At 49.5% G+C, this 13035-nt stretch overlaps 1 protein-coding gene across 1 annotated transcript; it reads right to left on the minus strand.

Moving 5' to 3' along the window:
• Positions 1-8773: 8773 nt before the first annotated feature.
• LOC122369700 (proteoglycan 4-like) lies at positions 8774-11425 on the minus strand. Its single transcript, XM_043344618.1, has 2 exons — positions 10818-11425; positions 8774-10176 (listed from the first exon to the last, which is right to left on the minus strand). Exons 1-2 carry the CDS (start codon positions 11108-11110, stop codon positions 9204-9206), a joined length of 1266 nt encoding a protein of 421 aa, XP_043200553.1. The 5' UTR covers positions 11111-11425; the 3' UTR covers positions 8774-9203.
• Positions 11426-13035: the final 1610 nt, after the last annotated feature.

Raw genomic sequence — 13035 nt, forward strand, 5'->3', positions numbered from 1 at the left:
CTGAGCAGCCGGGCGCAGCGGCGCCTGGGCGGCGGCCGCGCTGAGATGAAGTCCCAAACCGCCATGTCGCCATCACCGCCATCACCATTGCTGCAGCTGTTCCCAACCGCCTCAATCGCCGCCGTTTTGCCAGCAGTCGCGCCGCGGAATGGCAGAAGCTCCAGAGTAGCCTCCAGCGCCCCTCTCCGCACGTGTGCAGGTGCACTGCGGCCGCCGGGTCCGACGTCCAGGCAGAACATGATATTTCCATGCTGCTCCGACGGTGGGCTGGTCTTGTTTGGGCGTTCCTCCACTGTGACGTCGGTCACGCCTGCCCCGGCCAGGGCGCAGAGGCCGACGTGTCACCATCCGGTTGCGGTCCTCAGTCGGGCCGCAACGTGTACCTCTTCCGCAGCGTGGAGCGCGCTCCCGCTGGGCAGCGATACAGCCAAAAGTAGCATAGCATGCGGGCGGCCAGCGCTGCGTCGGACAGCGGACCCATGCCGGGGGTATGCCGGTCTCGGCCATAAGCGGGGTCGTCGGGGCCGAGGCTGTACATACAGCTGGTGACCGCGTGAGCCGCCAATCGAAGCTCACGGCTTATAAGCTCGACGCGGGCATCACACGCCGTCCCGATGGGAGCTCCACGACGCCGCCGCGAACTCCAGCGCGGCTCGCAGCGTGAAGACCAGTACGGACGGCCGGGGCAAACGGCGTGCGGGAGTCGCAGGCGACGTTCTGCGGACAGAAAGGGTTGGGCATAAGCTGGTCGGCAAGACACTCTTGAGCCGAGCCTTTGATGTAATTACAGATGATCCAGAAGCATGCACAAAAATTCATGACACACTATTCTCATTTATGTATTTGCTACATATGATATGATATACCAGCTCATGATCAGTGACGCATTCTGGGCAATATGTTCTAAAGTGAAGTAACTGAAGTTACAGCTTAAAAGCTTAAAAAAAAACAGCTTAAAAAAACACACACACATTCGATAGCTTATGAGAATAACATGCCTTGTGTGCTTAATGCAGGAAAATATTGTTTTCACTTTTTTAGAAACAGCAAAAGAGTTGTCAACAAGCCATGTCAACTATCTAAACAATTTTTATGGAAACTGCTCTAGCTAGCTTAAAGTTCCATAACGTTTCCGGAGCACCGTACCCAAACTCAGTTCATGTTACAAGAAAAAACAGTACCTAATAATGCCTCCTAATTTTGAATGAAATATAGGTATGAGTAATTTGATTTGGAAAGCAACAAATTTCCGCACATCATTTTAGCAAAATTACTATTTTCTTCAGCCATCAGGTTACACAAAACTATAGTAAACTTTATGATCTAGTTTACACAAAACCAAAGCCCCGATTTTAACAAATGTAGAGAAAATTTAAACAATTTTAAAAAATGTATCGTGGAGAAAATGAAAAGTGTAGATTTGTAAAGCCGGGATATTTCAATTTCACGGATTAGGCACTTAAAGAAATATCTTCACCTTTCTTTGAGCCACCAGCCTTCACCCAAGTTTTACACGAATGTAGTGAAGCAGACAATGTGGCAACTCAAAATTGTGATGGTTTGAGATAATTATGACGGTAAAAGAAAAAGCAACACAAGGTTCCTTACCCTCTTTTTTTCACATGGGTTCAGATGAGGCTTCAACTGTTGCCGACCTGAGGAGCTATAGGGACTTGAGCTTTCCAAAACTCAATTTCTAAAGGCACTGAGCAGTGTTTGGCTTTCACACGAATGCGATAGTACCTAAGTTATATGAAGTTGACAAAGCAAGCAAAAGCAAAGCATGATGCCTCGCGCGTCCGCCCGCGACCACGCCCCGCGTCCGACTCCGGACCGCCGCGTGACCCGAGGCGCCCGGCGGTCACGTGACCTACCGGCCGAGACTGCAAACGGCCTTCACCACCATTCTTGTATGACGTCATATCCTACTGAGGTGCTGATTGGTCGGAATTAGATACCTGAAGGTAATTATCTGCCGTAGTTATTTTTGTTTCATTGTTTTGCGTGTTTTCTTATATGAAATGTAATTAAAAAATTTGTCATATTTTAATCACCATTAAAACATAACTGAATAGGTATAAAAGAGAACTCGATATATACTTTCCTTGTTTTTAAGAATTCCGGAATTAGATACCCGAGGGAGCAAAGAGGGAGCAAGTTGCCACGCTGATTTAATACCTCATAGTCGAAAGGTGGGCTACTAGAACCAAAAATTGCTGTGTTTGTAAATAAATAAGTGATTTGAGGGCAAAAAATGCCCGGATTTAAACTTCTAAAATTATTTTGAACATAAAATATTTCAGTTTGAGGGATGTTAAGGCCTCTAAGGGTAGGTACTTTTTAGGTATCAAATAAGTTCCTCTGCGAAAGTTCCGTCGTGAAAACGGCCAATATAACTTGTTGTGTTTTGTCAGAAAATGGTCCTAACTCAGATTTTGTGGAAAAAGGTCATAATCTCCCTTTAACGCACAAGCTCTATTAATGCATGTTATTATTGCGAATGACAAAAAAAAAACGTTCTTTTTAGGAAAGGCGTGCTCTTTTATTTCGATCGATTATTATAGGCATGCCAGCCGTCAGGATTTTATTTACATAATAATCACATACACTTGCACGCATCCACAGTTATGTTCACTGAAAATAAAGGGCGCTCTGGTATCCGGAGGCACAAAGCGTCAACATACCTAACGCCAGAAGGTTAGGTCAACTGACCTTTAACGCCATCTGCACTTCATGCACGATATATAAGAACTGATCTGTCACATAGACAAATGCCCACCAAAACAGACATAAGACTTTAAAGCAAACAAATCGCGTAACGATAACAATGCTCCAGACATGTTGTCCGAAGAAGCCAGACTCCAGAGAAATCTGGGCGAATATAACACACCATAGCCGAAGCCCGAAGTCCGGACCGGAATATTCCGTTACAGCACTCTGGATAGCTCAGAGAGCGAGCGCGACGTTCTACTCCAGTCCACTCTACTCTCTATTCTTAATTCTACTCTACTCTACTCTACTCTACTCTACTCTACTCTACTCTACTCTACTCTACTCTACTCTTCAACTCCGGTTCAGTGAGGCGAGTCTCTGCGCCAGCCCTAAGCTCCACGAGGTATATAGCCTGCAGAGCGCTGAAACCTATAACGGCGCTGTTGTTGGATGGGTGCACCTCTTGCTAAGTTGACCGAGACAATGTTTTGGCGAAAGCTACATCGACTATGTTTCATTCAGAAAGCGCACGTCAGAAGCTCAGAGCCGCCACGTATCTATAGTATTATCACTAGGCATGGCATAGACAATACAAGCGTATAGGTACAGCAAAGTCGTGTTAGTTACACCAGCCTCGTCAGATCCAGAGTTGGATCAGCAACGCCGAAAACGGCTGTATTCTTTGGATGAAGGCATGTTTATGGGCGACACAGCACAACTATCATACAATACGGTCCTGTGCCTCCAGAAACCTCGGCTCTCAGAGGTGTTTGGAGCTCAAGATGTAGACTGTAGATGTTTCAGCATACTTATGTGCAGGGCTCTAGAAATCTCTTGTGAGTGCTTTGACGGGTGGAGTGTCATAGTGGAGCTAACGCACTTAAGCTCCACTATGACACTGAGGCAGCATATAAGAGCACATCTCGCATCGCCCGAGCTCTTATATTGCTTCACATGAACGTCTCTAGCGTCTGCAAGGTACCTATCGTTTTTAAACATGAACCTCATACGATGCATGACCCTCTTCGTAGAAATTATAATCTTCCGTATCTGAAGCCACCTCGTTTGGGCATTCTGTTACGTGTTCACCCTCATCCGAGCTCCTCTCCGTTCGACTCCAAGTCTCCCAGTCCCCCAAACGTCTCTCTCATGCTGTTAAACACGTACTTCAGACTGGTGCTGACTGCCTCTGTTGTTCCCAGCCACCAGAGTAGAGCGGTGTTCACCGTCAGAAGGAACTGAATGATGGTATAGTTGCGCAGAAACCAGCCGGTCCAGCCGGCGAGGGTTTCGTCAGCAGGGTCGTCAGCAGGGTCGTCAGCAGGGTCGTCAGCCAGCGCTGGGTCCGAGTCGGTGGATGAAGTTGCTGGAGATGATGGTGGAAGAGGCGTTAGAGCCTTGGAGGCGGCTGCAGCGCCACGACGACGATCCATTGCTAGCTGTCTTCCGAACACCTTTCTTGTGAGGACGACGCTAAGCTTATAGAAATCGGCAAACACCAGATACCATCTTGCTAGGGAACCGAATCACATGTGGTATTTCCAGAAAAAAAACTCGCCGTATAACTTCAATAATGAACTCAGTCCAGTATATGATAGCTGACTTGATCAAATCATCCGCTGTTCTTCGAGGCCCAATACACCGTCTTCAAAATGTGCACTCTTAACTCTCAGCCACCTTTCAAAAACAGCAAGTGCACCGCTTCACCGCAAAAACCGTATCACCAATTTTCAATCACGTTTGCGCGTCCACGAACCCTCACGACTTCGTCACATTATCTTCAGAGACGAACAAAAGCACCGTCTTTCAGGACACCCACACGAGGAGATAGCAGACGCGGCACTGGCAGCCGGGCCAGCTCTGGTCGAGGAAGCCACACGGCACACCATCAATCCTGTTACCGCTGAGGTCAATCGATTGCTTACCTGGCGTGCCACTCAGAGATTATGACGGCACAAGTATAATTTTCTGGATACCACTTAGTGGCCGGGTACATAGTTGCCCTATACATATTGAAACATTCAATGGAGATAGCCGCAAATATTCTTACTTTTTGTTATCCTACTATATACACAAGAAACGTATAGCATCATTATTTTTATTATACTTATTATTTCATATTCCCACTAACCACCATTCGGTGGGCATTACTGAGGGAAACACATTGGCACACAAACCATATACATACAATACAGGCAGCGCAGTGCCCTGTCAATCATAAGGCACGTATAACGAAATCAAAATGCAGAACAAAAGCGATTTTCTATAACAAAAAGTTTGATAACATTATAAATAAACATTATGACATTGTAGGTATATATTATGTCAATACACCTGTAAACTGATTACCGAGCAGAATACGCTTCATAGATAAGAATTCTACAATACAGTCGAGCCCATCACAGCTGGTTCTCTCTGTGTCTAACCTTCCTGCCAGGACGACACTGTATATCACCGCTAAGGCCGCCCGGTGGGCAGCACCCACGGCCCGGCCGGCAGCGGGACACCGGCACGACAGGCCGTGTCCGGACGCTCCGTAGTGAACCGCACTCCACGAAAATAGAGCTCAGTTGGCTGCTGAGGGTAACTCGTTATCGAGTATCTTGGGTGTGCGGTGGTAGGGGGCCGGTGGTGTCCCGTGGTAGCGGGCCAAGAGTGTCCCGCTGTTGGGTGCCGGTAGGGTCCAACTGTTGGGTGCCGGGAGGGTCCCGCTGTTGGGTGCCAAGAGTGTCCCGCTGTTGGGTGCCGGGAGGGTCCAACTGTTGGGTGCCGGGAGGGTCCCGTGGTAGGGTGCCGGGAGTGTCCCGCTGTTGGGTGCCAAGGGTGGCTCGTTGTCTGCATCCATGGTCGTTCTGTTGTTGCTGGGTTCCAGGGGTAATCAGAGGCTCGTCGCCACTGGGACTCTCTGGTCGGGCCCCAGGAGTCTGTAGTTCGTAGTTCGTAGTCTGTGGTCTGTAGTTCGGAGTCTGTACTCTCTGTGGTTCGTCTCCAAGGACGGTCTGTTGTGGGGTTTTCAGTTGCAGCGTTCCAGTCTTCCCAGGGGTTATTCGTGGTCCGTGGATATTGTCTGGTTGCTCCCCAAGGATAACTAGTTGTTCCCCAAGGATAACTAGTTGTTCCCCAAGGATCACTACTCGTACCCAAAGGAGTACTGGTTGCTCCCCAAGGATCACTACTCGTACCCAAAGGAGTACCAGTTGTTCCCCAACGATCACTATTCGTGCCCCAAGGTCCGCTAGTCCTTCCCCAGGGTCCGCTAGTCCTTCCCCAGGGTCCGCTAGTCCTTCCCCAAGGTTCCCCAGTCCTTCCCCAGGGTCCGCCAGTCCTTCCCCAAGGTCCATCAGTCCTTCCCCAAGGTTCCTCAGTCCTTCCCCAAGGTTCCTCAGTCCTTCCCCAAGGTCCACCAGTCCTTCCCCAGCGTTCTGTTGTCGTCCAGCGATGTTGTTTTGCCGTTCCCCAGCCTCCGACCGTCAGTCCCAGTGGCTGCCGAGTTGTCGGTGCATAGGACCCCCGTCTCGTCACCCAGGGTCCACCAGTTGGTCCCCATGTCCACGGTGCTGCAGTTGTTTGTCCCCAGCCCTGCCACATAGGAGCCCGGTCCGGGACCGCCCTAGCGTTCTGAACCTCCTCCATTTGACAGATAAAGTACAGCCGTTCCTCGCAACGACGGCCGGTCCAGAGGCTGTCTCTGCCGTCTTCTGCAGAGATGGAGACACATTGTTCACCAAGTTCTTCGGCTGGCTCCCCAATGTCGGGGCTCCAGTTCTGGTAGTCGAGTGGCGAGCCGTCGGCCCATGTCCAGTTTGAGCTGTCCTCGTGTCTGGAACCGAACAAATACCGTTGAAGTGGCAATCTTAGGATATACCTACCTTTGAACAGGAGGGCAATGTGATGTAAAAATACGGTGATAGCGTATGAAAGTGCTTCCTTTTACAATGATAAGTGAGAACCGCCCAAGGCCACATTAACTGCACTAACATACTTATGCTTTGAAAAAGTAATATTGCTAATATCAAATCCAGCTTAGCACATACTGGTGGTTAAAGCAGTACGTACACAAATGTATTCTCATGCCGAAGCAAATGAGGCGGGAAAGACAATCGAAGCAAAGTCTGGCAATACAAAACACAGCAGAGGAGAGTACATTCGAAAGAGGGAATAATTGGGAGTGACGAGAGAGAGAGAGCGAGAGAGAGAGAGAGAGAGAGAGAGAGAGAGAGAGAGAGAGAGAGAGAGAGAGAGAGAGAGAGAGAGAGAGAGAGAGACGAGTAGGTAGGGAACACAAATCTCACCTGAGCAATCCAATCCACGTATCTTGCCAGGCCAAGCTCCTGATGAAGCTGTCTTCCTCCTCACTATGTACAGAAACTGGTCGTGCACCGGCAGCAGCCACGTGACAAAGTTCTCTGACATCCCCCCAGCGGGCGGTGCAGGGCGAACTCCAGTAGCAATGGCCATTGAACCGGTGCCAGTCCTTGTAGGGACAGAACGACGAATCGGACGAGTCTAGATGTCCAGGAGAGACGGTGAAATACGACGAGTTGGTGATGGCCGCTGGGCTGCTGGGCGCTTCAGATGTGGGATCGGGGTGTGAGGAGGTGCTGTCAGCCTCCCCAGACGAGCGGTCGCTGTTTGCAGACGAGCGGCGAACTCCTGAAGTCGGCTGGGGAAGCTGAGTAGTGTAGCCAGACGGAGCTCCAGAAGAGATCACCGTCAGAAGAGATATCATGACCAACAGCCGCATCATTATAGATAACAGTCCTCCATCTGAAGATTCCATGGCTCCAACAGGAGCGCCAACAAAACACACAATCTGCAAACACTTGAGGCACTAATCCAAATAAAAGCCGACGGACCACTCGTAGCGAACAGATCCAACTGTTTGACGGGACCAGCAGAATAAGTAACCTCGTCGCCAGTTCTGAGGACCACCCTCCTACGATTCACAGCGGGTATCGCTTTATACCGATTGTCTGCGGCCCGGCGCTGAACTGTGAAGCCGGGCAAGCGATCGGTAATCCCGTTAGTGCCAAGGCCAGTCTCAGTCTGGGAGCTGACAGGTCAGAACTCAGATGTGATTCTCCCAAGTCACTTCTGGTTGAAAAAGTCATCACTGGTTGAGAAAGCCTGGCCTGTGTATGGGTGAAGGATCAAACAACGTTAGGTCGCTTAGCAGTTAAAGTGCTCACGCAATTCCTCTTTATCCGTCCCTTACCCAGAATCTTTGTTTTGAGAGAATGGAGTAAATAACGACACGGCCATATTAACTTTGATTTCAATGTGCACAAAATAAAACTATCAATAAAGTCAAATATATGACAGAGCAGATATATTGGACAGGTATGTAGTAAAGAGCCAGTAGCCTACGAACATATTCAAGGTAATACTCGTATACGTAATAAACGATAATATACGTAACATACGTAATAGACGAATATATTACGAATTCACGCTTATTTATCTGTAATTGTTTCTTGAATATTTTCGTAGGCTACTGAGTACTGGCTCTTTACTACATATGAAAGAGTATTATGCAATAATCAAGGTGTAATCAAAATTTCCGTATCGTAAGCATCCAATCACCACCACACCGAGATAGTGCGCAAGTCAGCCTCACGCTAAGTCGTCAGTCAGACAAGTTTTCAGGCTTTCCTTCTTTTCCTCTTCCTCTCCCCACCATGATTGGTTTACAGACACCTCATGTCTTCTACGTTCTAGTTAGATAGTTCAAAGTCCAATCCACAATCTTGTTAGCATTCGTCCCATACCTGTGTTCAACTCATTTATCAGTTAGCAACGGCCGCAATGATTGTGCATTATCTCTTTCGGACAAGCATAGCTGCGAATATGTTTCAGTAGTCCTGAAGTTTATACCTACTTCAGTTTTATCGCCTGATAGGTTCTGTGGCGGGTAATGCCTACCGAACTTTGGACAAGCTGTTATGTTCAGAATCCCTCCCAAGGTGTTGCACGAACCTTGCCTTAGATAAGAGCAGACACACGGTCCGCCGCACCACAACTAGGATCCTTCTGCTTCCCAGAGTTATTATCAAATCACGAATGTTACAGATTTCATTTATTATTGCAATTGTGTTGAGCCAGCATGAATACAGACAACAGAGCTGTTCAGATGTAGAGCCAATCAGAAATGGATAACAAATTTGGCTAAAATCGTTTTCATGATACATATCAATAAGCGACTTTTATGAGCGAATTGTACATTGCAAAAACGTTGGTAAGCGAAACATCCACTATGGTATAATTCCACAGGATGTGCCAGGACAATCAATTTTGATTTAGCGCTCGCTTAAATAATCTAGACGCATGATAACGCAATCACAAAAGCTGTATTTAAAACCACATATCTTGGTAACAAATCGATGCTCTTACCCACAATATGCCTAGACTGCGGAATCGCCATGATGTAGTGGGCACTCTAGCCTTCTATTTCATCGATTTAGGAAAACCGGCCTGAACAGTGAACACCTCTCCTATCCCACCACATCCAATTCAGCCTCTTTGGTCACAGGCATCACATTCACTTCTTCCTTGTCCGCAGTCACCGGTATCTCTTCTACTTCCCTCCTCTCTGCCTTTTTCAGTTCCACCCCCTCCCCACCCTCTTCTAGCTCCGGTCTCCTCTTGTCGTTGTCTTCCTTCCCTTCCTTCCTCCAGTACGGGTAGTCTGAAGTCGTGTGCCACCAATCTGTGGACGTCTCGGCTCCTGTGGTAGGCGCCTCGCTGGACGTCGGCCACGGGTACCGGGACGAGGGCCTCTCCGGCGTGGTGGGCTCCCGGGTACCCTCAGAGGTACACGGTGTACCCGTCGGGCGCTCAGACGTGTACGGAGGGTCGCTGGTTGGCCAGTACGGGTGTCTAGTGGTCGGCCACCAGGGGTACGTGGTCGTCGAATGCCAGGGGTATCTAGTGGTGGGTCCCCATGGGTCCTTTGTGGTGGTATCCCATGGTTCTCGGGTTGTTGGCCACCACGGGTATCTTGTGGTCGTATCCCACGGATCCCTGGTGGTTGGACTCCAAGGATCCCTGGTGGTTGGACCCCAAGGATCCCTGGTGGTTGGACCCCAAGGATCCCTCGTTGTAGGCCACCAAGGGTATCTTGTGGTGGTATCCCACGGGTATCTCGTTGTAGGACCCCACGGATCCATGGTGGTAGGTCCCCACGGATCCCTGGTGGTCGTATCCCAGGGTTCTCGAGTTGTAGGACCCCACGGATCCCTGGTAGTAGGACCCCACGGGTTCCAAGTCGTACTCTCTGGCTGGTCGGTGGTCGGCTCCACCTTCATCTCCACGTGACAAATAAAGTACAGATCCTCTTCACAGCTCCGCGCGCTCCAAACATTATCGGCAACGCTCATGCACTGATCGCTGGGGCCACTGTGAGAGCCCCTGGCGAAGTCGTATGGCGTTCCATCCGACCACTTCCAGTCCTTGGTACCACCATACCTGCCGAGAGACGCGTGGGCGACTCAGCGCATTAGGTAAATCTATATAAATGTCACAGCCTAAGTCAGCTGCGCTGCTGAGATAATGAGTAACAGGAGAAAACGTGCTTCTCAGTATATCATCTCATAAATTTCGGCGCTGTGGTGAATCTGGAACAAAAAAGACTGAGCTTGGCCCAGTTTAGGCCTGGCCCGGCCCACCCCGCCACAGCAATTTATCTCCTGCACAAGATAATATATGCTTAGAAAACCATCACGAATTAGCCGTTTTCACGACGGGCTGTCTGGTGAAACAACCTTATTTGACCAAATCTGCACCTAATCTCTTTTACAGCAAATATCTTCATTTTATGAATTTATTTCAGTGTTTTAATCGATGATACTCTCTAATGACAAAGCAGGCATATAAGCAATTAGCGCAACCCTAACTGATAGCTACTAAGAGATACACTGAACCTAATTTGACAAAATCTGCACCAAATGTGTATCAGATGGCCGACGTGAAAACGGCTATTATCTCCTGAACCAAATCTGTTCGCTACCGCTGTCCAATATCTATATTCACTTACACGCAATTTCATATGCCTGGCGCTAATTCATATACGTGCTACACAAACCAATCCAGCATCACTTCGAACGTACCTTTTGAGACCAATCCAGGAGTCACTCTTCGCCATTCCCGTCACAAAGTAGTTTTCATCATTATTATGAATCGACACGGGCCTGGCATCGGCGTCGACAAGCTGACACAGATCCCCGATGATCCTCCAGGGCGCCACAAACGTCGAGCGCCAGTAGCAGCGTCCCTGGTACGGCCGCCAGTCGTCTCCGGGACACGTGCCGCCGTCAGCAGGTGTGGAGGTGTAGTAGGAGTGAGAGCGAGTCGGCGCACAGAGAGCGGCCAAAAGGAGGACTAGAGGGAGTGCCGGGGACATGGTGGAGAGGAGGGGCCCTCAGCGGGCCTCAGCGGGCCTCAGCGGGTCTCTGCGGGCCTCAGAGACAAGCAGAAACTCAGCCGAAGAATGGTGAGCAGAATAGAACGGGGAATTACGGAAAATGCAAGACGGGGAATCTAGAACTGGTAATGAACACAGTACGCGATGCGGTGACGCTAGGGAAGGTATGGCAGGGGGCGTCGAAAGGACGAGCGCAGACGACCTGACCCCACTGCAGCCGAGCCGCCTCTGATCTCCCGAACGGGGGAGTCATGGGCGAAAACCCACGTCAGATGACTTAAGACGCCATCAACTGATAAGAAGTTGGTTTGCTAAGCTAAGTAAATAAGTTATCACTGATAGTGTCTCCCTATCAGACATTGAGGGCCGCGGAGTGTTTGCGGGAGTGATCTCAATTCTCAGAACAACATCAAGGAGCCGTTGGCAGTAACACTGAGGGCGCCTAGAAAGCATGGGTTGTGCCTTATCGTCAATCAGGTATACGTAGGTACCAAACGCACCAGCACACCTGACGTAATGAAGTAGGTACGCAGATCTGCGTACCTGCAGATATAGGTACCCTGCGCTTGGTGCCAAACATGAGGCCTATCAGACATATCTGCTCGATGCCCGGTGGAACCGACAGAATCGTCAAAACGTTTACCGTGGAGGGACATGCATGGTTGATATGAAATTTAACGAGGGATTTGATTTTTAAGCGCAGTCTACCAAGTAGCCCTCCCTCCTCCATGTCCGCTGGCCAATTAATGCACCAGAGTCGTCTATATGTCTCGTGCATTTCTCAGAGCGCTCCGCCACCTACAAACTCTGCTCAGACCGAGTCGCGACCGCAGCACCACCTGCCGTCAGAAGTCTGAAACACACAGGCGTGGTGTTTCCAGCTCCGTACGGTGGCGACACGTAGCGGTAATTCTTGGAACTACGCTCCTCCGCCTGGTGATCGTACTTACCGAATCAAGCGACTGAGCCGTCCACCCGGCACCCACTGCCCGGTGTCCAGTCCTTATTGGCAACTGGCAATGGCATTCCCACTTTCATCATCCCTCTTCGTTGGACATGATAGCTGTAAAACATCATATTATTGCAAATTTGCCAAAACAATGCAACGTTTCTAGGCCATCTTTCGAGGCTGTTATAGCGTTGCAGAGACCATATGACCTGCACATAGGTTAGCGGAACTGTAAAATGATCTGTAGGCATGTGTAGAGCTGGTTATGGTATATCTATCCCCTTAAACAATTTCTGACCAACCGAAAGTCTGCAAATGCCTGCATGCCGTCATGGATATAGTTTTATTATGCTGACGGAGTTCAGTTGATTTATTTAGGTATGCAGAGTGAAAATCCATTTTGGAAGACAAGCGTGTCTGAAGTCCATTACAACGGAAGAGTAGGTTTCGCGCCCGTCCTCCCTGAATCGCACCACTGGTCTCTGGAGACGACCCTGCCCCACCCCTGCACCCCGCTGGGGTCGCCGCTGACCCCCCCCCCCCCCCTTCATGGCCCCGGCTGCAGGCTGCAGCTGGCCCCGCGTCCGCTCATGCAACTGGGGGCCATCAGCCCAAGAGAAACGACCGCGCGCTGTAAGCATGAAAAATGGCGCATCCGCTGCGGCCAGCCGCCCCCGATCCATCACCGCCGACGGGCCATCCGTTAGCCGGAAAAATGACGTAACGAGCGACGATAAATAACGCAACAATGGCGGGCGGCCGGCGGCACAAACGACGCGCCACCGTCCCCGAGGAAAGGCACCCACTGAGATATGGCAGAATGTGTCCATCGGACAAGTGGTTTACTTTTAAAATTTACAAGCACGAAGTTTTGTTTTTAAGTAGGTACCTATTTTTTACTATTTTCAGTTATTTTTTTCATCTTTAAATTTTAATTACCTTATTTTTCATTGAA

This window comes from Amphibalanus amphitrite, unplaced genomic scaffold (assembly GCF_019059575.1).
Source record: "Amphibalanus amphitrite isolate SeventyFive unplaced genomic scaffold, NRLGWU_Aamphi_draft 001063F_arrow, whole genome shotgun sequence".
NCBI classification, from domain to species: domain Eukaryota; kingdom Metazoa; phylum Arthropoda; class Thecostraca; order Balanomorpha; family Balanidae; genus Amphibalanus; species Amphibalanus amphitrite.